This window comes from Xenopus laevis, chromosome 9_10S (assembly GCF_017654675.1).
Source record: "Xenopus laevis strain J_2021 chromosome 9_10S, Xenopus_laevis_v10.1, whole genome shotgun sequence".
Lineage (NCBI taxonomy): Eukaryota > Metazoa > Chordata > Amphibia > Anura > Pipidae > Xenopus > Xenopus laevis.
Window position 1 is genome coordinate 108,841,800 of NC_054388.1, and position 23,404 is coordinate 108,865,203.

The 23,404-nt window shown below is 41.2% G+C and overlaps 1 protein-coding gene across 2 annotated transcripts; it reads left to right on the plus strand.

Moving 5' to 3' along the window:
* The first annotated feature begins 411 nt into the window (after window positions 1-411).
* On the plus strand, window positions 412-23,015 carry eln2.S (tropoelastin 2 S homeolog). Of its 2 annotated transcripts, XM_018239382.2 has the most exons (38): window positions 412-610; window positions 4,819-4,872; window positions 5,362-5,409; window positions 5,483-5,533; window positions 6,232-6,273; window positions 7,238-7,264; window positions 7,521-7,562; window positions 8,050-8,076; window positions 8,163-8,258; window positions 8,732-8,758; window positions 8,845-8,940; window positions 10,390-10,416; window positions 10,503-10,550; window positions 10,733-10,780; window positions 11,437-11,463; window positions 11,573-11,614; window positions 11,991-12,017; window positions 12,550-12,576; window positions 12,861-12,887; window positions 13,663-13,689; window positions 13,787-13,834; window positions 14,142-14,168; window positions 14,264-14,320; window positions 14,452-14,478; window positions 14,665-14,691; window positions 14,811-14,867; window positions 16,218-16,244; window positions 16,451-16,477; window positions 16,706-16,732; window positions 16,894-16,929; window positions 17,270-17,323; window positions 17,407-17,487; window positions 17,576-17,638; window positions 19,028-19,090; window positions 19,345-19,389; window positions 19,934-19,963; window positions 22,177-22,224; window positions 22,918-23,015. In XM_018239382.2, the coding sequence occupies exons 1-38, from the start codon at window positions 544-546 to the stop codon at window positions 22,932-22,934; spliced, it is 1,638 nt and encodes a 545-aa protein (XP_018094871.1). In that variant the 5' UTR covers window positions 412-543; the 3' UTR covers window positions 22,935-23,015. The 2 variants fall into 2 exon arrangements, with proteins under 2 accessions (XP_018094871.1, XP_018094872.1); XM_018239383.2 differs by lacking the exon at window positions 19,028-19,090.
* The last annotated feature ends 389 nt before the right edge of the window (window positions 23,016-23,404 follow it).

Here is a 23,404-nt window from a genome sequence, read left to right on the forward strand (position 1 = left end):
ATCACTATATATTTTGTTCTTGGGGTGCCTGTCTGACATAATGCTGTGTTCTAGCCCCCCAATAACTCATAACAAGTTGACAGCTAAATATAATATTGCTGTTTCAGTTATCCAGCTATAGTTTCAAGAATTTCAGCCCAAATTTCACCCTACCTGAACCAATTGCCAGGAGCATCTAGGAAGGGGAATTGAAATTCATTCCAAGTTTCCCCAACTCCCCCATACTAGCTACACACTGTAGTTTATAGTATTTCAATGGCTTTATTAAGATAAGTAACACCGTGTCAATATTCTAATAAAAATGTGCAACCGAAGATGCCATGCTAAATTTCATGATGTGCCCCGATCTTAAGAAACAGATTTTCCTACACTTATTCAGGATTTTTTTAAACCTCTGGCAGCAGGGGGACTTAAGCTCCAATTGGTGGCCTGCATTTTGATGTATGAGAAGGAGGAGTTATGTGAGAGGGCTGTGCTTATCTGGGAGATATTAAGGTGCCCTACTGCTTGCTCCTTTCTCTGCTGCCCTGACTCTAGAGCATCATGTGGGGTTCCATTCTGCTGCAGGTCTCTCTGCTCTGTTGCCTTGTGGGATGCAGTCTTCAAGGAGGTATGTGGGGTGGATGGGGGTTTGTATCTGTGGCTACATCATTGTTACATGAGTGGTTGGGTCTCACTGCTTTATGAGATATAAAGTATAGTAGCAGATAAGTCTCCCAGATGAATCATTCATGGACACAACTGTGGAAGTAAATGGGGTTCTCTCCAATAAGGTCAATACATTGAATTCCTTGTGGATAAAGTTAATAATGGCTGGTTCTGTTTTATTTACAATTAACAGTGTCCATAGTAAATAAGCAACTGTCATGTTTGGGCTTGGACCCCATGGTCGCATTGACTAATGTCTCATTTCCCCCTTAGTTTTACTGTAGAGTCTTTGAAAGAATATCTTTGTGGTGGTCTTTTTTAAACTGTATTTCCAATTCTCTATATGGCTCATGGTTCATCCCTAATATCTTCTTTTGGAGATGGCACCATGTGCTGGGAATCCAAAAGCTATAGTGTGAAGTTGTAAACGTGTAACTGGAATATGTGAGACTTTGGTGAGAAGTTGCGTTCCTTCAAGAGGGTCGTAGGAAAGCCTGGGCTACCTCATATAACTGGGCTATATAAGACTAAAACTGCATGAGAATTTGGGAAGTCTATTCTGCAGAATAGCTGTGTAGGTTGGTTGAATAGATGTCATGGCAATCAGGTGAGGTTCATGAGCAGTGGATAAAGACTAGGGAATAGATTCTATAGACGTTTGGACAATGACATTACTATGGTGGTAGACCTTTTTCCGACCAAAGGAGCCTCCTGCATGGGAACTGTATGCATATTCACTACCTCTGGATAAGATTATGACTTATATGTCTAAACATATTTCTCCAGGATCAGGTAGAGGGTACATGACTTTGTTGTTTTAATCTGTTAAAATGAAAATGCCCTGATTCGTTTTCTTTCCCATTGGGTTCCTGAGGTCAATGCCTACCACGGCATAGTCTGTAAGATATTTCTATGTTTATCCTGCACTACAGTTTCTTCTTGAACTTAAAAGAGGTACAAGCAGGTTAAGTGCCTCAATGAAAGTGACCCTATTGTGTTTGAAAGTGGTAAAGACTTTAGATTGTACGTTCTGCTGGGGCAAGGTCTCAGGTCCATGAAGAATAGTTTTCTGTTGGTGACGCAATACTCATTGGGGCTATATCTGAAAATAATAGAATATGGACACACAGTAATTCTTTTTAGCATTTAAAGTCTATATTTAACTTTAACATATCAATCTTGATGTTTAAGCCTTGAGCCACCTTATAAGAGTAGAGGCACCTGTATACTTGCTAAGGCTCAAGGAGAAATGATGGAGGGGGAGCAAGGCAAACACTAAAGAGTAAAAGCAAATACATACCGTATATACATTTCCTATGCAGAATAGTATGATTATACACCACTCAACTGAACTCTGGTGTATACGACTCTTCACTTGCGCTTGGCAGACGACCTTCAGATAAAGGGAAATGGGAATGTAGACTTCATCAACTTTAGACTGCAAGGGTCATGTTCCAACCTCTCTGCTCCTCAAAATGTTATAGCAATAACTAAATTGTTTAAAGAATACTATGAAGTATTATCAAATAGTACATTTCATATTGTAAGCTGGAGCACCTTAATGTACCACCATGTTCTCCTACATACCTCGTCCTTCCTGTCCCCACATTATGAGAACCACAGAGAAGGCTTAATGTTTATGTACGCCTACATAAGGGTAGAATCTCAACCTATGGACTCTACCCTACTTACCCAATTACAACTTCGTCTGATCATCTGTGGAATGGCAGACTCAATGTAACACCCTCCTGGATCAGTATGGTGACTCAGCTAAGATAACATTCTAAAAGGGTTCTAAAGTCCATTAATCCTCTCCACAACATCTTTAAAATGTCCCCCACTTTAGATCCTGGTGTCCTATGTTGCTTAAATTGAATAAACTCATCCATAGAGGTCCATACCATAAGGCATGATGGGATTAATGAATATATTCCATGTATATTTCTTCTCAATGCCATTGGTGTTTATTGTCAGAAGTTCAGAATGTTCCACCAAAAGCTTTGACCTTGGGCTTCTCTTTCTGTAGACATGTCTGCTTTTCTACTCATTCCTCTTCGCATCCATCTCCTCTTCTCAGTACTTTAAGAATGTTACAAAGTTGTGTGAATTCACACGTTGCCGCCACTGCCTCCTCTCAGTCTTGGGGCCCAGAAGGCCCTTTACATTATGTGAAATGCATGGGAGAATATACAGTCATGTTGAAATGTGAAACCAGAGGCAGCTAGATACTGATATTTAGCCATTTAGCACATTATATATACAGTATATACAGGTATGGCACCTGCTATCCAGAATGTTCAGGACCTGTGCATTTCTGGATAAAGGATCTTTCTGTAATTTGGATCTTCATACCTTAAGTCTACTAGAAAATCATGTTAACATTAACTTTTTGCTTACAATAAGTATTAATCAGTATTATTATTACAGTGCAAAACAAAATCATTTTAAACATTTGAATTAGTTGGATAAAATGGAGTCTACGGGAGACGACCTTTCCGTAATTTTGAATCTTAAATATAACATTTAAACCAAAAGAAAAAAAGTAGTAACCCCACACTATCTGTTTACTTTATTTGTCCCAATTGCATTTATAATAAAATAATGTATAATGTATAAAGTGAAAAAATTGAATATTCAATTAATTGCTAATACACAAATTAATCCATCGTTAGTCGTTTCAATTAGTTGTTATTTAAAAAGTTCTTGGTGTAAAATATTAAATAGCTAGCATTTCAACTCATAAAAAGCTAGCTATTTAATATTTTATACAAAAAACCTTTTTAAATAACAACACTTGATTTGTATTTAATAATTTAATTAATTTGTGGATGAATTTATAATCCAATTGATACGTCGCACGCACTGGCACTTTAATTAATTAATTAATTGATAATTTTGTTTATTAATTGGAATATAAGTACTAAGTTGTTTGGATGAATTTATAAATTAATTGAAACTACTATAGGTGGATTAATTTGTGTGTTAGCAATTAATTGAGTATTTAATTTTTCACTTATCTTAAGCACTAAACACTTTATACATTCCACTTAATTTATTTTATTTATAGCAATTGGGATGAATAAAGTAAACAGATAGTGTGGGGTTACTACTTTTTTCTTTTGGTTTAATTGCATACTAGTAATTACACCTCACACATTCTGGTGTAATAAGTGATACTTAAACTAATTACAAGAACAACCTCTGCTTTTCTTACAAATATAACATTTAGTAATATAAAACAGTGATTTATGCTTGAATATTTGCCTTCCACACACACTGATCACTGATCAGTCAGAGAACTCTGAGTATCACTCATGTATTATAAGGGATAATGTACCCCCTACTGTAAATGATAAGGATATTAGAAGTCACTGAGGGGTTGTTCTGTGACCATATAAAGACACAAGGCTGCAGGCTGAGTTATACAGGGAACTCTGAGTATCACTCATGTATTATAAGGGATAATGTACCCCCTACTGTAAATGATAAGGATATTAGAAGTCACTGAGGGGTTGTTCTGTGACCATATAAAGGCGCAAGGCTGCAGGTTGAGTTATACAGGGAACTCTGAGTATCACTCATGTATTATAAGGGATAATGTACCCCCTACTGTAAATGATAAGGATATTAGAAGTCACTGAGGGGTTGTTCTGTGACCATATAAAGGCACAAGGCTGCAGGCTGAGTTATACAGGGAACTCTGAGTATCACTCATGTATTATAAGGGATAATGTACCCCCTACTGTAAATGATAAGGATATTAGAAGTCACTGAGGGGTTGTTCTGTGACCATATAAAGGCACAAGGCTGCAGGCTGAGTTATACAGGGAACTCTGAGTATCACTCATGTATTATAAGGGATAATGTACCCCCTACTGTAAATGATAAGGATATTAGAAGTCACTGAGGGGTTGTTCTGTGACCATATAAAGGCACAAGGCTGCAGGCTGAGTTATACAGGGAACTCTGAGTATCACTCATGTGTTATAAGGGATAATGTACCCCCTACTGTAAATGATAAGGATATTAGAAGTTACCAAGGCGTTATGTGACCATATAAAGGCATGTAACACATGTATTGCTTTGTTTACCCCAAACTGGTTGGTTTAATGTCTCTTTTAGCATTTAAGTGACTCATGAAAATATATATAAATGATATTCTCTTTAAAGGAACAGGATCTGTACAGTCACCAGTATCATCACCTCTACCCGTGAAAGCAGGAGGTAAGTCAGATCCTGTGGGTCAGTGGCAAATCTCCAGACATCCTCTGGTTGCACTTAGTAACCTATAGTCTAAACTTTCCCTTATGTCCCATTTACTCCTGCCTACAGTCTGGCTGCACATGAACATGCACATTTATATTCTAATGCAACTACTTAGCAGGCTTTGGATGATACCTAAGACCATGTTCCTTAGTCTTAGTCATAACAACCTCACCCTGGCTCAGATTATCCTTCTCCCCCATTCCATAGAATTTTACTCATGTGTCCCCCTGGTTTTGCATATTCTCCAGGCCTGGGTGAACTTTTTCCCACAGCTAATGCCATATAATTGCCAGAAATCATTGAGTTGAGAGTTTCCATTGCTCTTATCTCTAGGGGGTTATGATAACACTACTAGATGGGATGTATATCAGAAAGATTCTTAAAATTACATTTTTTTCTCCATTTTCCTGTGACTGTATTTTTACTGTTTATTTATGTACAATGCAGGGAGATATCCCCAGTTTGGGCCTCAGGGTTACCAGCAGGGCCCAGCAGGTGAGCGCCTAATAAGAATGGTATAAGGGGCATTTTGGGAATGAGACAATCATTAACAGCATGTCTCCATTAGGTGTTCGGAATGGATATGAAGCGGGTTATGGTGTAAAAGCTGGGAAACCAGGTGAGAGCCCATTTTAAGCATCATTTGTATCTTTGAGCAATGTCCAACTTTAGGCCAATGCATTTTGAATGGATTTTGAAGCCCATTCAATTTCTAACTTGGTGGCCAGGCTGAAAAAATGCTTGGAATTGAGCTGCTGCCAGCCCCCCAAAATTAAAAACTCTACCCAGTCTGAATTAGCCTCACTGGCAACCTCTATCTTCATAAGATAATTCTTCCCTTCTGCCAAGTTTATGTTGGAGTGCTGCCAATGTTCAGAATGTCACGTATCTTCCAAGCGTAATAGTAACCGTCTCTTTATTTGCCGCCGGTAGCCTCGGGGTGCTCCCTGCAGGGAAACAAAAGCCAGGTGCTGTATACACTCCTTTTGGTAGTATTTCTCTATGTTTTGGGAAAGGATATTCTGGGAAACATGACTTGATTTTTGTGAGTCCAACAATGAAACATTCTACATAATAAGCACAAATATAAGGCACTTTGCTTAGAGGAGCCATCAGCGCACCAGATCCTCTTATTTGTGGGAAAAATATTTCCCACAACTTTGTTTCATGCATCAGTTTGTCCAAACCTGCTTGACTGCTTTGACTCTGGAAGACTTCAATTGGGTAAAGGAAGTGAATAGAAGCCGCATCTATGCAACTCCTGTTCAATTCCTGCTGTTCTGATTGTTTACACTCTCGGCATATCTCTTTTTGTAGGTTATGGAAATGGACGTTACCCAAGCAGCATCCAACAGCAAGGTATGTTCTTCTGTACTTTAAATAACTATAAACAATTTAAACATCTAACATGACACAGATGTCAAGTTTCATGTGTGAAAATATTGAACACAGTAGTGGATGGACTGTCTCCGACCCAAGCCACACTTCTTCAATGTTGACGCTTTTGTGAAGGCCCTCTTTAGCTCATGGCAAGATTAACAATGTATATAAAACAGTGATGTATAAGCCATTCAACCACAGTTCTAACAACACATAGAACACCAAACAAGTGCTCAACCCCCAAATTCAACTTTTTGATCTTCATGTTAATCTTCCAGGAGTATGTCTTCTAGAAAAGCAAAGTGTTCACCCCATATCTAACACTAATTGACCTTTATGCTGAGCCCCTTGCAGAGTTCTTCCAGGTTACCCCAGGGGAGATTCCACTCATGCAGAAGTAAAATAAGTCAAAGCATTTTTTGAGAATGTTCCACAAAAGTGTACAGGATGGGGGGAGGGTTGGTTGTCGCAAAGAGCACCAACAGTATGTCCCTAGTGGTGCAGAAAGGTCCGTGGGACCCACGTGACTCAACAGAGTTTATTAAAATGAGACAATAACCTTTGTATAAGCCCCATCCCTGCCCCAGATCTCAGATCTAATAAAGACATTCATTGTACTGGAGATTTAACAGCAAACAATAATTAAATGAACTGCTTTATACTACACCCAAAACTGCTCTATAGAATGAGGAAGTTGGAAATGAAAGTACTTTTTGTTTCACTGTCTCTCCTGTTTGGTGAAAGGAATAACAAAATTAACATCAATGATTCAATTATGCTCAGCATAAACCTTCTTTATTGACCTCACGTTGAACAAGGAGATATATTAAGGTATATTTAAGTCTGTCTTACTCAAATCCCAGTGGCTACACATGAACTGTGTTGACACCTAAGTCCTTGATTTCCAAAGAATATCATTACCATTTTTTGTTCTATTTTGCAGGAATTGGGGCAAGACCTTCCAGAGCAGGTACTTTATTTAGCCGATTATGTCCATTTTTGTCTCTTTCTATTTCTCTTTTTTGGCATCTACACATTGTATTGGCCTACCAGAAGGGGGAATATGGGGCTTTGGCTCCCAACCTGGCAATTCTACTTTCCTTTTTCAAACAAATCCACTTTCTTTTTCCTTTCTCTCTCTCTGTACCTGACCTCGTCCTACCCCAACTCCCACTCTCAGCCTTCATCCGGTCTCCATGAAACCATTTTTTTGTTTGATTGTTTAGGTTATGGAAATGGAGCTTACCCAAGCAACATCCAACAACAAGGTTAGTGGTTTAGATTTTCTTATATTTTCTGGTTAGGAATTCCATTTGTTAGGTGGCTAACAAATGGAATTTCTTCCTTGTGCAAGAAGAGAGAACCAAGCACATACAGTAAATATGGAGTATCAACCTCAGTGAATCAACCCCATTCGCATTTATCAGAGAATACTGTGGTGACTGTATTTCTGGGCATTTGTTTCTTTTTTTGCCCATTCTTTTAAACCAAATTAGATGCACCAGCTGGTGTCATAACTGCTCATAACTGCATTTTTCCCATGGAAATTAAAAATACTATTAACAAATGTATATGACGTACGATTAAATGATGTATTTGGCACAACCACACTCCTTTCCCACTGAAATAAATGGTGCTTTTAATAAGCTATGCACATTTCCAGGAACATCTGGGCTTATCTTTGGTGTATTTTTTCTTAAACAGCCAGTATTTTAGGAGATGTGAAAGTAATCTAAGAATTCTTCTTGTTTTCAGGAATTGGAGGAAAACACCCCAAAGCAGGTACACGCCGTTCCTAATTATATTTACAGTAACTCTTTGTTATTTTTCAAGCAATCTACTCATCTTGTTCCTTCCACCCCTCTTAGGTTATGGTCTACCAGCTGGTGGTTTGGCCAATGTTGGAGTCCAACCTGGTTATGGAAACGGTGCTGGTCTTTACCCAAGTGCCATCCAACAGCAAGGTATCATTGAGTGATAAGATATGCGATTCATTTTGAAAGTCTTGTGGACCTTTAGTTCTTCTGAGAACTTTTGTTAAGTGGCTAACAAATAGAATTCCTTGCAAGAAGACCAAGTACACATAAGTGTCAGCCATAGCATTGATGACCAATTTGTATAAGAGAATGCTGATGCAATGGTTACTATACTGGAATTACTTTTTTTTCCTCCTTGCAACCTGTTATCTGTTGGCCATTCTTGTAATGCAAATTAGATGCATAGCTTCTTTAAATATGTGCAAATTTCCCATGGAAATTAAAAATAATATTAAAAAAATTAGATGCAGTATGATTAACAGAAGCATCTGGCACAACCACACCCCCTTTTTCAGCATCTGGTCACCCTATAATCAGGGTTTATCTTCAATATATTTTTCCTTAAAAAGGCAATAACTCATGAGATCTGAACTTATTCTCAGAATTCTTCTTTTTTGCAGGAATTGGAGGAAAGCCACCCAAAGCAGGTATTTACTTTTCCTGATTATATTACTTTTAACTCTCAGTTATTTTCCGAGGAACCTACTAATCTTGTTCCTTCCACTTGCCTTAGGGTATGGTGCACCAGCTGGTGGTTTGCCCAATGGTGGAGTCCAACCTGGTTATGGAAACGGTGCTGGTCTATACCCAAGTAACGTCCAACAGCCAGGTATCAGCCATGTGATTCAACATATTAGACAAAGAATATCCAATATGCATCACTAGAGCAATTTTCAGCTAAACAAAACAGGTCAGATTCGCCCATCACTCGTTGTGAGCTTCCAGCATCCTCACCAGTCAATGGCATAAGTTTGTATTATGCCATTGTTTTTTTTAACTCTTATGATCTTATAACTGCTGGCAAAGCAGGCTCAGTACAGGGCTGAAGCTGCTGCTGAGAAATGCCGACCACTGCTGTATCACTGTCAGGCTCTGCTGGGATTCAAGCCAGGAACCTTTGGGTTTCTGGCTCTGCACCTTAATCACTGGGCCAGGTGAGCAGCCTGTTGGGTTGCTCAATATATATTACCTGGCCGTTGCAGTCCCAGCCCAGCAGCAGCCTGATTGGTTGCAGTCATCCAATCATGGTTGACTCTGCCCTATTTAAGGCCAGCCCTCAGAACACTCCTTGCTGGAGCATTAGTGGCCTTCCTAGTACTGTGGCACCACCTCTAGCTAGGTTGCTCTTGCCATTTTCCCTGTGATTCTTCCTTGCCTTGATCTGCCTTGTCCTTCCCTGTCTTGCCTTGCCTTATCTTGTCTGAACCCTTCCCTGTCTTGTCCTGCCTTGTCCTGAACTTTGCTTTGTTTACCTTGCCCTGATCTGCCTTGCCTTCCCCTTCCGGTTTTACTCCAGTCCTGCTTTTAACCTTACCTCGACCTTGCCCTGCCCTGCTTTCCTTGTTATTCTGTATCTTGCGCTGCTTCTTACTCCAAACCTTTCCCTGCCTTGACCTTGTACCAACCTTGCCTTGCCTGTTCCTGATTCTTGCTTCCTGACCCTGACTTGTACCTTGTACCCCCTCATCTCGCTCTGTATCTTGCTCTGCCTTTTTCTCCCTCTTCTGCTATACACCCCAGTCCTCTCCTGCTATCCACTCCAGTCATTTCCATTCTAGTCCTCTGGCTATCCAGTTCTCTTGCTATCCTGCTTTCCAGTCCTCTTCTGCTCCAGCACTCTTGCTACTCTGTCCCCAGTCTGATCCGATCTTCACCTGCACCGTCCTGTACTATCCTTTCAGTCAGCTCCCGATCTACGCCCGCACTGTCCTGTCCCATCCAGTCTGTTCCTGTCCTGATCTTCGCCATCTCCATCCTGTTCTGCTCTGCACCTGTTCCAGTCTGACTCTACATCCTTGTCACCCTATTCCTGCCTTTCCTTGCTTTATTTCCTTTGGCACATACAGCCCCTGCCTCAAGGACTTACCCTTTCCTCATCAGCCTCCACAGTGCCCCCTACCTAATCCTTGACAATCAAATTGCGGCAGTTTTTGAGTCTGCAACCAGGAGTGCTAAACTGAGATTAGGGATAAATGAAACTAAATCATTCCAAAAAGAAAATGTAAAAATGTTTGAAGTCAAACTGGATAGTTTCAAATAACTCCTACCATTTTTGCAGGAACTTTGGGAAAACCATCCAAAGCAGGTAATGTCCTTCACTAATTATCTTCCACTTTCTCTTAATCATTGTCTCTCTGGGATCTACTCACTTTGCTTCTTCTGCTCCCTCAGGATATGGCTCACCAGCTGGAGTTCTGCCTGGTGTTGGGGTTCAACCTGGTAACATTCCATTCCTTTATTTACTACTTTTACTGCTGCCCCTTATCTCTCTCCTTTACCCATTTCCTCTCCCAGGTCTTCTGCAAGTAAATTCCATTGCTTCCTGTCTTATTCTGTCTCCTTTCCTGAGATTTCCTACCTCATCCTCCATTTTACTGTAAACTCTCTCCTTTTTTGTTTAGGTTTCTTAAACGGAGCTAGACGTTTCCCTAGTAACATCCAACAGCCAGGTATAAATCTTTCATTCATACCCAGATGAGATATACTTGGCTATGGGTCTTGGCCCTATGGTTTAGCTGTAGAATTACAATTGTTGCCTGTGGCACCATTGTTTTTCCTCTAATAGCTTGTCTACAATTAGCAATGTCTTGAGTCTTCAAATAAAGCCGGCCATACATAGACAGACCCACTTTGGTGAGGTTGCTTGATAAGTAGTGCTCTGTCACTTTTGCTGTCTCTTATCGCATGAAGGGCCCATGTAGACCCTTTATTAAGAAACCACATCCACAGCCCTATGTAGTCCTCTTCTGGTGGTATTATATAGCCTTTAAGATTAAAATTGCAGAGGAAGGCCTCTATTTTGGATGAAAGCGGGAATACATTTTAATAATAATAGTAATGATGATAGAAGGCACCTAATGGTCATTTGTACATAAAAGGCAATTCACAATCTACATCTAATTCAGAGATGACAACCCGTATCCAAAGTGATCTGGGTGCATGTTGGCTCTATGCATTTCAATGAATATTGGGATTTGGGTGCAAATAACAGACAGCGGGCAATGAGCCTTTTTTGGTGACAAAAAGTATGGGTGAGTTGACATATCTACTAATGGACAGCCGAAAGAGGCACTTTTGTTAAAAAGAACATCTTTTTATTTTGCAGGATTTGGATCAAAACCTTCCAAAGCAGGTATGTTACATACTATCCATACCACCTGATCTTGGGTTTTCTGTGGCCCAGTCTGACACTTGCTCCTTCACACACTGTGGCCCTAATTCTGTTTATTTTTTCTCTTGAGGTTATGGACCTGGGAATTACCCACGATTTGGAGCCCAAGCAGGTATCACCTCATTGTCCTCACCTACAGCCTCTGTTTCCAGCTTGCTTTGTGCCCTATGTGCTTCCTTTCAGTCCATCTTCAGCCCATCTCTTGCTTATCCCATCATTCATACCCTGTCTCATGCACCATGCCCTGTAAGACAGCTTGGACTTCTGAAGTCCTTTCTGCAAAATGCCCAACAGTTCCCCTTGCAGAGCTTCTTCAGAGGTTTCCTTGAGTTCTAAGTACTTGATGAGTTCAACGTTCTTGAATTCCTCTCCACACCTGAATGTTTGTCTTTCCATGACTCTCATTCTCTATGGCTACATAGACAACTTTGTGATATGTTATCCCTTAATCAATTGGTTTGTTCAAGTTCGCTTTCTCTCTCTTCCAGGCTATGGAGCTAAGCAATCCAAAGCAGGTTAGTTTGCTTCCAAACTACTCCCCTGTATTATTTCTTCCATTTTTGCTTAATTTTGTGGATTATTTTAAAAACTGCTAATACCTTGAAAACTAGAAAAAAAAATAATGCATTCAATGGCAAAAGTGCTCAACTTGTTTTTACAAAATAATTAAGCCAACACCCTCAATCTACCCAGGCCACTTACATCCAGACACACCCCCCCCTGTCTGAAAAAGCCATGTGCTTTGTGTAATGCTCCACCCTATTTAGGGTTTACAAATCAAGATTGTCCCACCTAAACTAGAACCTTTGAGTATATAAATCAGAGGAGCTTTATGCAGTAACCTTCCTTCCCAAACATGAATTCCCTTTATTTTTTACTTCCTTGTACAACCTAGCCAACTGCTTGAATTGTACAAAATTAGAGCAATTGAAGAGTTTCTACACATGGTTTTAAACAGTGTCGGCTCCCATGTTTACAGCTCTGGGGTCCCAGGTTCAATTCCAGCCAGGGCACTATCTCACTATTGTTTCTGTGTGTCTCTCGCAGGTCTTGGAACAAAGCCATCTAAAGCAGGTAATGACTCAGCTCCCTCTCAGTCTCCAATCTGTCTCTTTGCAATCTGATATCCATTATCTACTGTTGTTTTAGTTATTTGCCTGATGGATGATGCTTGCATTCTCTTTCCTGTATCCTGATTCTGTTTCCATGCTTCTGATACCTGTTCTGAATTGTTACTATGTCCCTGGTTATTCTGGAACCTCAATATTTTCATAACCATCTCTCAGCTTCCCATGGGTCTGATTCTGTAACCTTTGGTTCTAATGCATTGTCTCTCTCTCCCCTATCTGGTTTTGCAGGTGCCTACCAACAGCCCTACCCCAGTGGTAAGTGGGATGTTACTATGTTTAATGATCTAATTAGCTGATCATTAGCTGGCTATAGAAATTCAATATCATCCCAAAGGACATCTCTCATTCTCTGTACTTCCTGTTCTTGGGCTGCTCTCTTTCCAATGTTCACGCAGTGGGGTGGGGCTTAGATTCTTAGAACATTTTCCAATTGCATTGCCCTCTGGTTTAATGGAGCAACTTGCTTTCAGGGTGGGAACTAGGGGTAGGCAGAAGAGGCACGTGCCTAGAGCTCAAAGATGAAGGGGGTTGGGCACGTACCTCTTCCATCCTCTTACCCCTAGTTCAGACCGCCCTCCAGACACTGAAACGCATGTCCACGCTCTCTAGAGCCCCGTGTGATGTCACTGTGCGGCCAAGTGGTTGCACGCGTGATGTCACTGTACAAAAAAGAGCAAATGCTTGAGGGGGAGAGGTGGCCAGGCGGGCTACCTAGATCGCCTGGTCGACTTGGACTGGCTCTGCTTGCTTTACACTACACACAAAGATCAAACCAATGGGAACCTTGCCAACATGTTTCTTGGTCAGGACAAAACTCTGCCTCTCATCCGATTATGGTTAACGGGAAGTACAGAGCAGTGTAATTGGGTTATTACTGGAGGGGATTGGATTCCCATACCAAGGATACGTAGATAATTCTAAGACCCTCGGTGTGATAATAAGAAGAACAATGATATATTCTAAGGTGGGGTTGAGGGATCCAGGGGCCTTGCAATTTTAGTGAAAAGCTTACTCAGTATTTCTATTTTAGGCATTGGGTCAAAGGCTTCCAAAGCAGGTACGGCATCTATGTCTTACTACTTCGGTACACTTGTCTCTGATTTGTTACCCATCCTTCTCACTCATTTTCTCCTTGCTCTTGCTCTCTCTGGCAGGATACCCACAAGGAGTAGGAAATTACCCAAGTAACATCCCTCAGCAAGGTACTCCTCTATGTAATGCACATAGATACCAGCAGGTGTCAGCTCTCTCCAAACCGAATATGCTCTGTCTATGAGTCACTGGGGCAAAGTTATTTTAAGTCTAGTAACCTATGGCAACCAGGCACCTAGACATTTTTAAGGATGATTGGTCACTGCACGGGGGCAAATACACTATTTAACTATAATTGTTTAACCATGTCTTCAGACTCAAGTCCAAATCTGTCTCCATTTTCAAGGTCAAGTTTTAAAGCAGAGTCTCTTTGTTGCTTTGGTTCTGTCTCTGACGCTCTCCCTTCTGGTTCCGCAGGTGCTTTCCAGCAGCCATACCCCGGTGGTAAGTTGATTTGCCCTCCTGCCCCTGCCTTGCTTTTCACTAAGAGTTGTCACCATGTTTTCCCACTCTCTGATTTGTTGCACTCATTTATACAGGTCCCCAGGAGTACGTTCAAGGAGCAGCTGGTTATCCAAATAACTACCCACAGCAAGGTATTTATCTGTGTAATTCACACAGTGACCAGCAGGTGTCAGCACTATCCCACTACACCCCCATTTGGTTCTTTTGGGGCTTTTCGCCAGTTTACTATCAGTTTAACACTGATTAAATGTGTTTCTTTCAGGACTGGGGGCCAAGCCATCTAAAGCAGGTATGGAATGAGCCGGAGTGTGCAACCCTTGCTTTCATTGCCACTTTTGTGTTAGTTCTTCATCCTTTGCTTAGTCTTTTTTTGTTCCTATAATGTTTAGTTGTCATCCTCTCTTTCTGTCTCCCTGTTTCTGTCAGTAATTCTTATGCTGTCGCTCCTTTCTGATTCTATCTTCTTCCCCTACAGGTGCTTATCAACAGCCCTACCCTAATGGTGAGTTGCTTTAGACTGGTCTTACCTGAGAAATTACCATTCCAGGTGGTTCCTTGCCTCCGCTCCTACAGTTTTACCCTCATTATCCTAATTCTTCCCTCTTATTTGCCCTTTTGCAGTTGCTGGAGGATACCCACAAGCGGTAGGAAACTACCCAAGCAGCCTCCAACAGCAAGGTATCCATCTGTGTAATTCACAAAATGACCAGTAGGTGTCAGTACTATCCAAGCTGAATAAAACTGTCTGTGCTCTGCCAGTATTGGCCGACCAGTGCTGTACAACACTTTCCATATTGAGGGACGATTATTCAATTATGTACTATGTGTTTTTGGGGGGAGGGAAGATTATAATAAAATGAAAATGTCATTATAAGAGGTCGTTTGAGGTATGGGGGAGGCATAAAAATGTTTTGTAGGATTATATTTATTCCAAAGGCCTCTGGTCAAACAGTCTTGACCTTGACTCTTCTCCAGTACACAGAGAGGCCACTAGGTGTCACTTCTGTTCAAGGGGAATAAAAACAGTTGTGACTGTGTAGAGCAGGGAATAAAAACATATATTTATATTATCCCTCAGCACCAGCACTCAGATCAGTGTATAACAGGTGGTGCATGATCAAAGTTGCATATATAGTATAAAGAGGATCAGCACTCACATCGTTGTAGATGAAGAAAATAGTATTTATTCACTAGATTTACATCTTAATCCAACGCTTCGGTCCCGCCTGGTGACCTTTCTCAAGGATCTATATATATATATATATTGTGTGACTTGCCATGTACCCAAGACTTTGGGCATATGAGCAACTCCCTGCGAGGTTTAATGTTACCTTGAGTATCTCTTGTTCAGATAAATCGTTGGCTGTTTTCTAGGCACAGATCTTCCCGGTTGGGAATAAACTGCAACCCAGGTGCTTCTTCAACAATGAACTTCTTTTCTGAAACACAGTCAATCTGAATCACAATTTCACACATTCACTTTCAGCAGTGGAAAACCTTCCCAATTTAAGATATTTTGTACAACCTGTCTTGGTGACCCTTTGCCAAGCACTAGGGATCCCATGGGGTATCTTTCTCCTTTGCAACTTTCCCTGCTCCGGAGCTCACCCTCTCGTGACCCTGGCTTTGGCCCCGCAAGGGTGATAACCCCAACTACTCTCCTCGCTGGAGCATAATGCTGCTCAATAAATAATCTGCCACTGCCTTTAACTCTTTAAACTTTCCCCAACTGGGCCTGAAACCAGCTCATACCCAATCCTCTAGTGACCTCCCCACTAGGTGGGATTCAGCGACACAGCCCTGAGCATGTGTGTGCTCAACCTTTTATACAAAATGACACTGCCCTCTAGTGGGCTGTTGCTGAATTGCTATTACATCAAATTTTACCCTGGAAAAGGAATTAACCACCCAGGGCTCACCGAGCACCACATTAGGTGTCAAAACTATAGGGGAAACTGCTTGAGAAAATATATGTAACCCTCGTGGTCCTCTATATAGACTGACACTAACTAAATGTCTTTCTTTCAGGTCTTGGGGCCAAGCCATCTAAAACAGGTATGCAACGTTTCTGTGCATCTAACTCCATTCCTTGTGCATTCAGGTTTATGGGCCTTTAGTCTACCCCGTGTGTGTAATTCTTCTCTTTCTTTCTGATTGTGATGCTGTCTCTGGTTTTGTCACTATCCCTCTCATTTTTCTGGTTTCTGTTGACCTCTCACTGGATCCGACACCAACTCTCTGTTGCTTTTTTGGTTCTGCAGGTGCTTTCCAGCAGCCCTACCCTAATGGTAAGCAGATTCCCATCATCTCTGATCTTTATATCATCCTTGCTCATTGTGCAGATTAGTGGAAAAGAAAGGATGGTTATACTGGCTACAGCTAAGAGCACTATGTGTGGTTTACAACTTGACCACCAGGTGTCACTGTTCTCTAAACAGACAATTGGCCTAAGGGGTCTCTGGCATAATTTTGACACTGCAGTCCCTGTTATAATCACTGATTGTCTTGCTTTGCAGGTGCCTATCAGCAGCCCTACCCCAATGGTAAGTCCTTGTCTACATCTCCAGTCTAAATCCCCCTTGATCTGATTGGAGCACAGTCATTAGCCTCAGTTCATTCTGTTGCTGCCGCTGTGAGTTTGCAGTTTGCTTGCACCTTTCTTGCTGAGTTGCCTTATTGCAACGACTCTTCTCCTCTTTTACAGGTTTGAGCAATTTTCTGGGCAATGGAAAAGGACAAGGTAAGTGCATGTGCCTGTAAGGTCACACAATTCACTTACCTCTTCTTATCTCTGACTTTGCACCCTACAGGGTGGGTCTAGGGAAGCAATATTACTCCTCCTGAGTTCCCTGTTAAATAAATCACTTGATGGGAAATTTCCATATCCTCAGAGTAGAGAAACCTTTCCTGTACTGATGTTGACATCTAATGAGAAGTATCAAGAATGAGCGTATTGAAGCAAGATGGCATCTCCCAAACATGAATATGCTTGCTTTTTAATATTCAGTTATCACTACAAGCATATGAATAAACAAACATGTTTTATATATAAATATATAATGGTGATATTATTCCTGTAGGTGTCAAGTCTCCCTTTGCTTCTCTGGGTGCCCTAGGAAAAAGCTCCAAGCAAGGTAAGAATATTCTGCTCTTCTGCACTGGTATCTCCTGCCTAAGTTTGGTGCCTGGGGTCCTCACTGCTGTTCTTCTACCACAGGGGCCCTTGGCAAGTTTCCATACAAGTCACAGCCCCTCCCTGCCGATGCACTTGGATATGACTCGAAATCTCTAAAATCTGGTGAGGGCCATCCACTTTCTCCTGTTAGTATTACCCCGTCTTTCTGGTTTTCTCTTTGCATTAAATCTGTGTGTTTCCTACCCATCAGGTGGTGCTCAGTTGCCCTTTACTTCTCAGGCTGGTTACCCTGACCCTGCTTCCGTCAAATATGGTGAGAAATTCTTATACAATTGACATGCATACAGGGTCCCCCCATTAGGATCATTTACGCTGAGTCTTAAAGGAGAAGTAAAGTTTAACTAAAGAAGTAGCTATAAATGTTGTACATGATGTTTTGCGCTTCTGTACCAGCCTAAGGCAACCACAGCCCTTTAGCAGTAAAGATCTGTGTCTCCAAAGATGCCCCAGTAGCTCCCCATCTTCTTTTCTGCTGATTCACTGCACATGCTCTGTGCGACTGTCACTTACTGAGCTTAGGGACCCACTCACAATATACAGTACACATAGACTATTGACAAGCTGAAACTTTAGGCTGGTGCAATACATTTAGTATATAAAATATGGCATTTTTAGCCACATTAATTTTTAGTGTTTAGTTCTCCTTTAAAGGAGAAGGAATCTTATTGCCAATAGACTAGCTGCAATAGTACAAGCTAGAATGCTATGTATATTCTGTAGAAAATTTTACCATACCTGAGTAAAAAAGCTCTAGAAGCTCTCTGTTTGTTTAGGATAGCAGCTGCCATATTAGCTTGGTGTGACATCCCTTCCTGCCTGAGTCTCTCCCTGCTCACTTATAGCTCTGGGCTCAGATTACAGCAGAGAAGGGAGGGGGGAGAGAAGCAAACTGAGCATGCTCAAGCCCTAGCCCTGGAGGTTTATGTTGAAAACAGGAAGTCTGATTCAGAAGCCCATGAGTACACAATAGAAGGAAAGAAATGTTGTGTTTATTTTGATACAGGACTCAGAGCAGCATTACTTTGAGGGTTTACTGGTATTTTTAGGTGGATCTTTCTGATAAGGCTTACTTAGTTCTAAACTTTCCTTCTCCTTTAAGTGGCCTTCTGGTAATTAGAATCAGTTTGCAGGTAGATCATTTCTAAAATAACCAACGTTATTTTAAAGGGGCGAAGCAGGAACAGGATGCTTAAAGTTGGACATGAAGACTGGGTTTTGGATTTAGTTTGGACAGATCTTTAATGGAGGAACTGGACTTTAGCCAAATCCAAAAAAAGAATGGTTTTGATACATTCCAAATGTGAATATTACAAGTTGTGTTTTGAAAAGGAAGGTGAATCTACTTGTAAATGAGAATAACTGCAGTAACTGAAAATACTGTGCTGCAATGCTCAATGCCAATCAGCAGCTCCAAAAGCTATTTATATTGTATCATGAACAAAAGGATAGAGACAAGGACTAAACATACATTCCTGCTTTATACATGTCTGCACAAATATAGGGCAACTTTTTCGGCAGTTATATATGATCATACTCGCCACATGGAGTTCTATTACCTGCTCTGCCCAACGTTACAAAAAAAGTGATCCTTTTCCTTTAGAATAACACTTTGGGTAATAACTGTATTTGACTTGTAACACAGGAGGTGTGCCAGTTCCTTATGGTCCACAGGGTGCCTACCCCGATCCTTCAGCTATCAAATATGGTAAGACATAATCCCACTACATAAGCTTCTGATTTACACTCATTTGCACTGTGGTATGAAATAGGTATATATTACCATACAAGAGTGAGGCTGCCCTACCAGACTTATGTGTAAACCTCCACAGGCCTTTTTTTCAGAGCCACTTCATTGAGTTCTTGAGCCACATTCTCTTTCTTAAAGCTTTGAGGAATATCTGATTCTTTATGAGCTGATAAGGAAACCCTGTGATAACTGTCTCTGTCTCTCTCTTTTAGGCGGTGTTCCTCAGTACCCTGAACCCGCATCATCTCCACTGGAAGGTAACTACTCTACCATAGTCAACTAAACTCTACTCAGCTCTACGCTACACCTAACTCTACCCTATTATGCTCAACTCTACTATGTTCTACTCTTATCAGCTCTACTAGCCTCTACTCATTTATACTCTACTCTACTCTACACTACTTAACTCTACTCAGCTCTCCCCTACTCTACTCAGCTCTACCCAAGTCTACTATAGCCTGCTCTACTCATTTTACTTTACTCTACCCCACTCTTCTCTACCGTACTCTACTCTACTAATTTCTACTCTACCCCACTCAGCTCTAGTCTATCCTACTCTATACCTAATCTACTCTACCATACTCTACTTTACTCAACTCTAAATTTCAATGCATGTATTTCAAATCTGTCTTTTAGTCACAAATAGTCCACATAAATGCAATGGCAGGTCTAGATGCTTGCTTTCAACAGCACAATTGTAAATGATGGACTAGAAATGGGGCACACTTTGCCTTTACTCTAAGTCTTCTTTACTTCCTGCTCATCATACTTTATTCATCTATTGAGTTTTCCCATTTACAGAAGACCTGAGCCAAACTGTTCCAGTGGAAGGTATGTCGTGTTTCCAGTAAATGAGTAACCATGAATGTTCATACTGTCATTCCCACCCTTATTTGGTGTATCCATAGAGTATGGATATATGAGCATGCTTTGTCTGCGCTTAGTAATAATCAGCCTCCTTCTCTCTAATATGCCTCAAAGCATACTTACTCCTTTTATGTCTATCACTGGACTTTATGTTACTGTCCCCCAAGCCTATATGTCACCCCTCCAGTCACGTTGACCCCTCGTCATGCCTGTCCTCTAAACCAAATTATTATTGACCTATTTTTTACTCTCCAAATGTGTGTGTCACCCCCCCAGTCAAGTTAACCACCTTCATGTCAGACCCCTCAACAAAATTAACATGTACTACTCAACTGCTGCAGTCTATACAGGCCTGTCAAAAAAGGGCCAAGGTGCTGGAATATAGCCCCCAACTCCAAAGGGCACTCAAATCAAAAATTCTAAAATATATTTCCAAAAATTACTCTTTATTTATCATAAATATTAAAAAGTAGGCATACAGACCAATTGATGCTCCGCCTTATGCGTTTCGCACCCACAGGCACTTATTCATAGGCATCAATGCCTATGAATAAGTGCCTGTGGGTGCGAAACGCATAAGGCAGAGCATCAATTGGTCTGTATGCCTATATGTTACTCCCCCAAACTCTACGTGTCATCCCCAAGTCATGTTAACCCCCCCTCATCATGCCTGAACCTTATCCTCCCGTTATGTCTGAATTCTCAACAAAATTACCATTGTGCTATATGTCACTCTTCTCCATGTCACCCCCACAGTCATGTTAACCCCCCTTGTCATGTCTAAACTCTCAACAAAACTACCATTGGCCTATTTGTTACGTGTACTACGAATCAAAGCTCACTCATGTCTGTCCTCTCACTTAAATGACCACAGACCTCTATGTTATGTGTACCCCAAGTCTGTATGTTACCCCAAAGTCTCACCTCAAGTCTCACAACTTGTTTTGGACACTACATCAATATATAAATATTCTTGGATCCTTCGGGAACACAGATACTCGCAGTGGGCCCTACTACCCCCCCGACCACGCAAGCTTCGCCCAGCACCTTGAAACAGAAAGCCTATAAAGGTACAGTCAGGGACACCCAAGATTGCATTTGGACCGCAAAGGTTCTATAGAAAGAGCCTTTTAAACCCCCCTTTTATACTTCAACACCATTGGCCTTTGTTCAGTGATAGCCCTATAGCCCTTTCATTTCATCCAGTCCCTCATGATGGAATCTCTTCAAGCTTAATAATGGGACTTACCCAAGAATCTTCAGCGCTGCTCTGCTCCAACTGCCCATTTTCTCTTGACAAACCTATGCTTCTCCCTCACTGCTGAACCTTGCAATGCTTCCCAACTGCTTTCTAATTTTGGAGAACATGTACAAGGCTTTTGTTCCATTAGCATCCAAGGTCTGGGTGAGGGAATCTAGTTTCATCCCACAATGCCCCACTATATACCAAGTAGAGAGTGCTGATTCTATGTTCCTGAGCTGGAGCATCAGAAGGAAAAAAATTCGCTATCTTTCCTTTGGGGTCGGGGCTTTGTCCAGGTTGAGAAGACTGTCGGGTTGGGGAGGGTCTTTAGCCAAACCTTCTGGGTAAAAGCCCCACCCCTGCTTGATTATGGAAACAGGGAAGCCCAGGAACGGGCATTCAGAGAAGGTATTGTAGTAAGTGGAGGAGTAGACCTAATGCAAGTGCGCCTAAATTTCATGCCAAGGGAATTCTCTCTTTTCTTATGGTAAGAGTATTTATATGTCTGTCATAGTATATGAAAGTATATGAAAATTGTAATGCCCTAAGACTAGATACTGTAATTATGATGTATAAATCCATACTGTATAAGGGGTCAGTTACAACTTGGAAGGCAGGGTGCAAAGTGCAAAAATTAAGCACCATCTTCTATGTTCTTGCACTTTGCTTTCTGCTTTCTATTCTAGTTGGATTTCCACAGGTCTCTGTGATCTCCTTCATAATACAGTGCTGCCTCCATTCATCATCATCATCATCACCATCATCATCATTTATTTATATAGCGCTGACAAGATACACAGTGCTTTACAGCACTTTATTCATGAGGGGGAGCAGGGTGGAGGCACGTAGGCTTCCCTCACCTGATTAGACTTGATAAGACAATTGGAATTCTTTGTTAAAGAAATTAAAGATTAATACTTTTGTTCCCTGACAGTCCCAGAAGAACAGGCAGCTTATAGATTCTATGGCACCGGATACCAAGGTGAGCAGGGATACAGAAGGGACACATCCTCATTGAAAGTGTATGTGTGGGGGGAGGAACAGGAGATAGGAGATAATACAATAGAATGGGTTAGAAAAAGAGGGAGAAAGTAAAGACCAAATGGGGAGAGAAAGGAGTCCCCTAAGGGTTTGTGTGTAGTCAGCAACTGAGTTTAAGAGTACAGCTCAGTAATATTAATCATGAGTATTATTGGAAACTTAAATACTATGTTGTTGACTGTCACTAATTAAGCAAAAAGTATGGAGTAGATAAGAGACCACCAACCTTTTTACCTGTGAGCCACTTTGACATGTATAAAGAGTTGAGGAGCAACACAAGCATTGAAATAGTCCCAGGGAGGTGCCAAATATGGCCTGTGATTGGCTATTGGTAGCCTGTATGTAGCCTGTTGGCCTACAGGAGACTCTGTTTGGCAGTACAACTGGTTTTTATGCAACCAAAACTTGCCTACAAGTCAAAAATTTAAAAATAATCACCTGCTTTGAGGCCAATGGGAGCAACATCCAATGGGTTGGAGAGCAACATGTTTCTTGTGAGCGTTGGGGATCACTGAAGTAGATAATAGAGATACCTGAGGGCAGTTGAAGGTACAAGAATGAGATGGAGAAGATCAGAATAAGAGACATATGGTGATTATAACCCCCATCTCTCTTCTCTTTTGTCCCCTTCTAGGCTGCGCTGAGTGCTGAGCTCTGATGTCCTACACTTGTCCTGGGATTGGATTGTTTTTGTGGGTTGGGATGTATATAGGGGAAATGGTGGGGGATGGAGTTGCATAGGATTCATCAATAAAAACAAGTAAAATATCAATAACGCCCTATATGTGTATTTCTGTCAGAGTGAAGAGCATGTAGTGGTTTATCCCTGTTGGGCGTTAGCTGCCTGGTGCGAGTCTTGTGTACATTTGTGCCTGGGCATGTGCAAATATTTTGTATTAAACGTCTAGAGCTGGAGATGTCATGTGTCAGTGTCTGGCTTATTCTACAAACTGGATAATTTAACTACAAAGAAGTTTATCAGTAACTTGTGGTTTCATTTACAATGGAGAGCAAACATTGAAGCAATGCAGACCAATAAGTCCTATTGAATGGTGTCCAACTGAATATATTGAGCCTGGGGAACCAAGAAGCTATGACCACCCTGGACCTGGCAGTAGCTC

What these genes read in the sequence shown, in the direction of transcription:
- eln2.S (XM_018239382.2), top strand. Translation starts at nt 544, where the DNA reads ATGTGGGGTTCCATTCTGCTGCAGGTCTCTCTGCTCTGTTGCCTTGTG. An exon ending in AAGCAGCCTCCAACAGCAAG is followed by an intron (nt 14,868 to 16,217) that starts GTATCCATCTGT and finishes TCTTTCTTTCAG; the next exon opens with GTCTTGGGGCCAAGCCATCT. An exon ending in GGGCAATGGAAAAGGACAAG is followed by an intron (nt 16,930 to 17,269) that starts GTAAGTGCATGT and finishes TTATTCCTGTAG; the next exon opens with GTGTCAAGTCTCCCTTTGCT.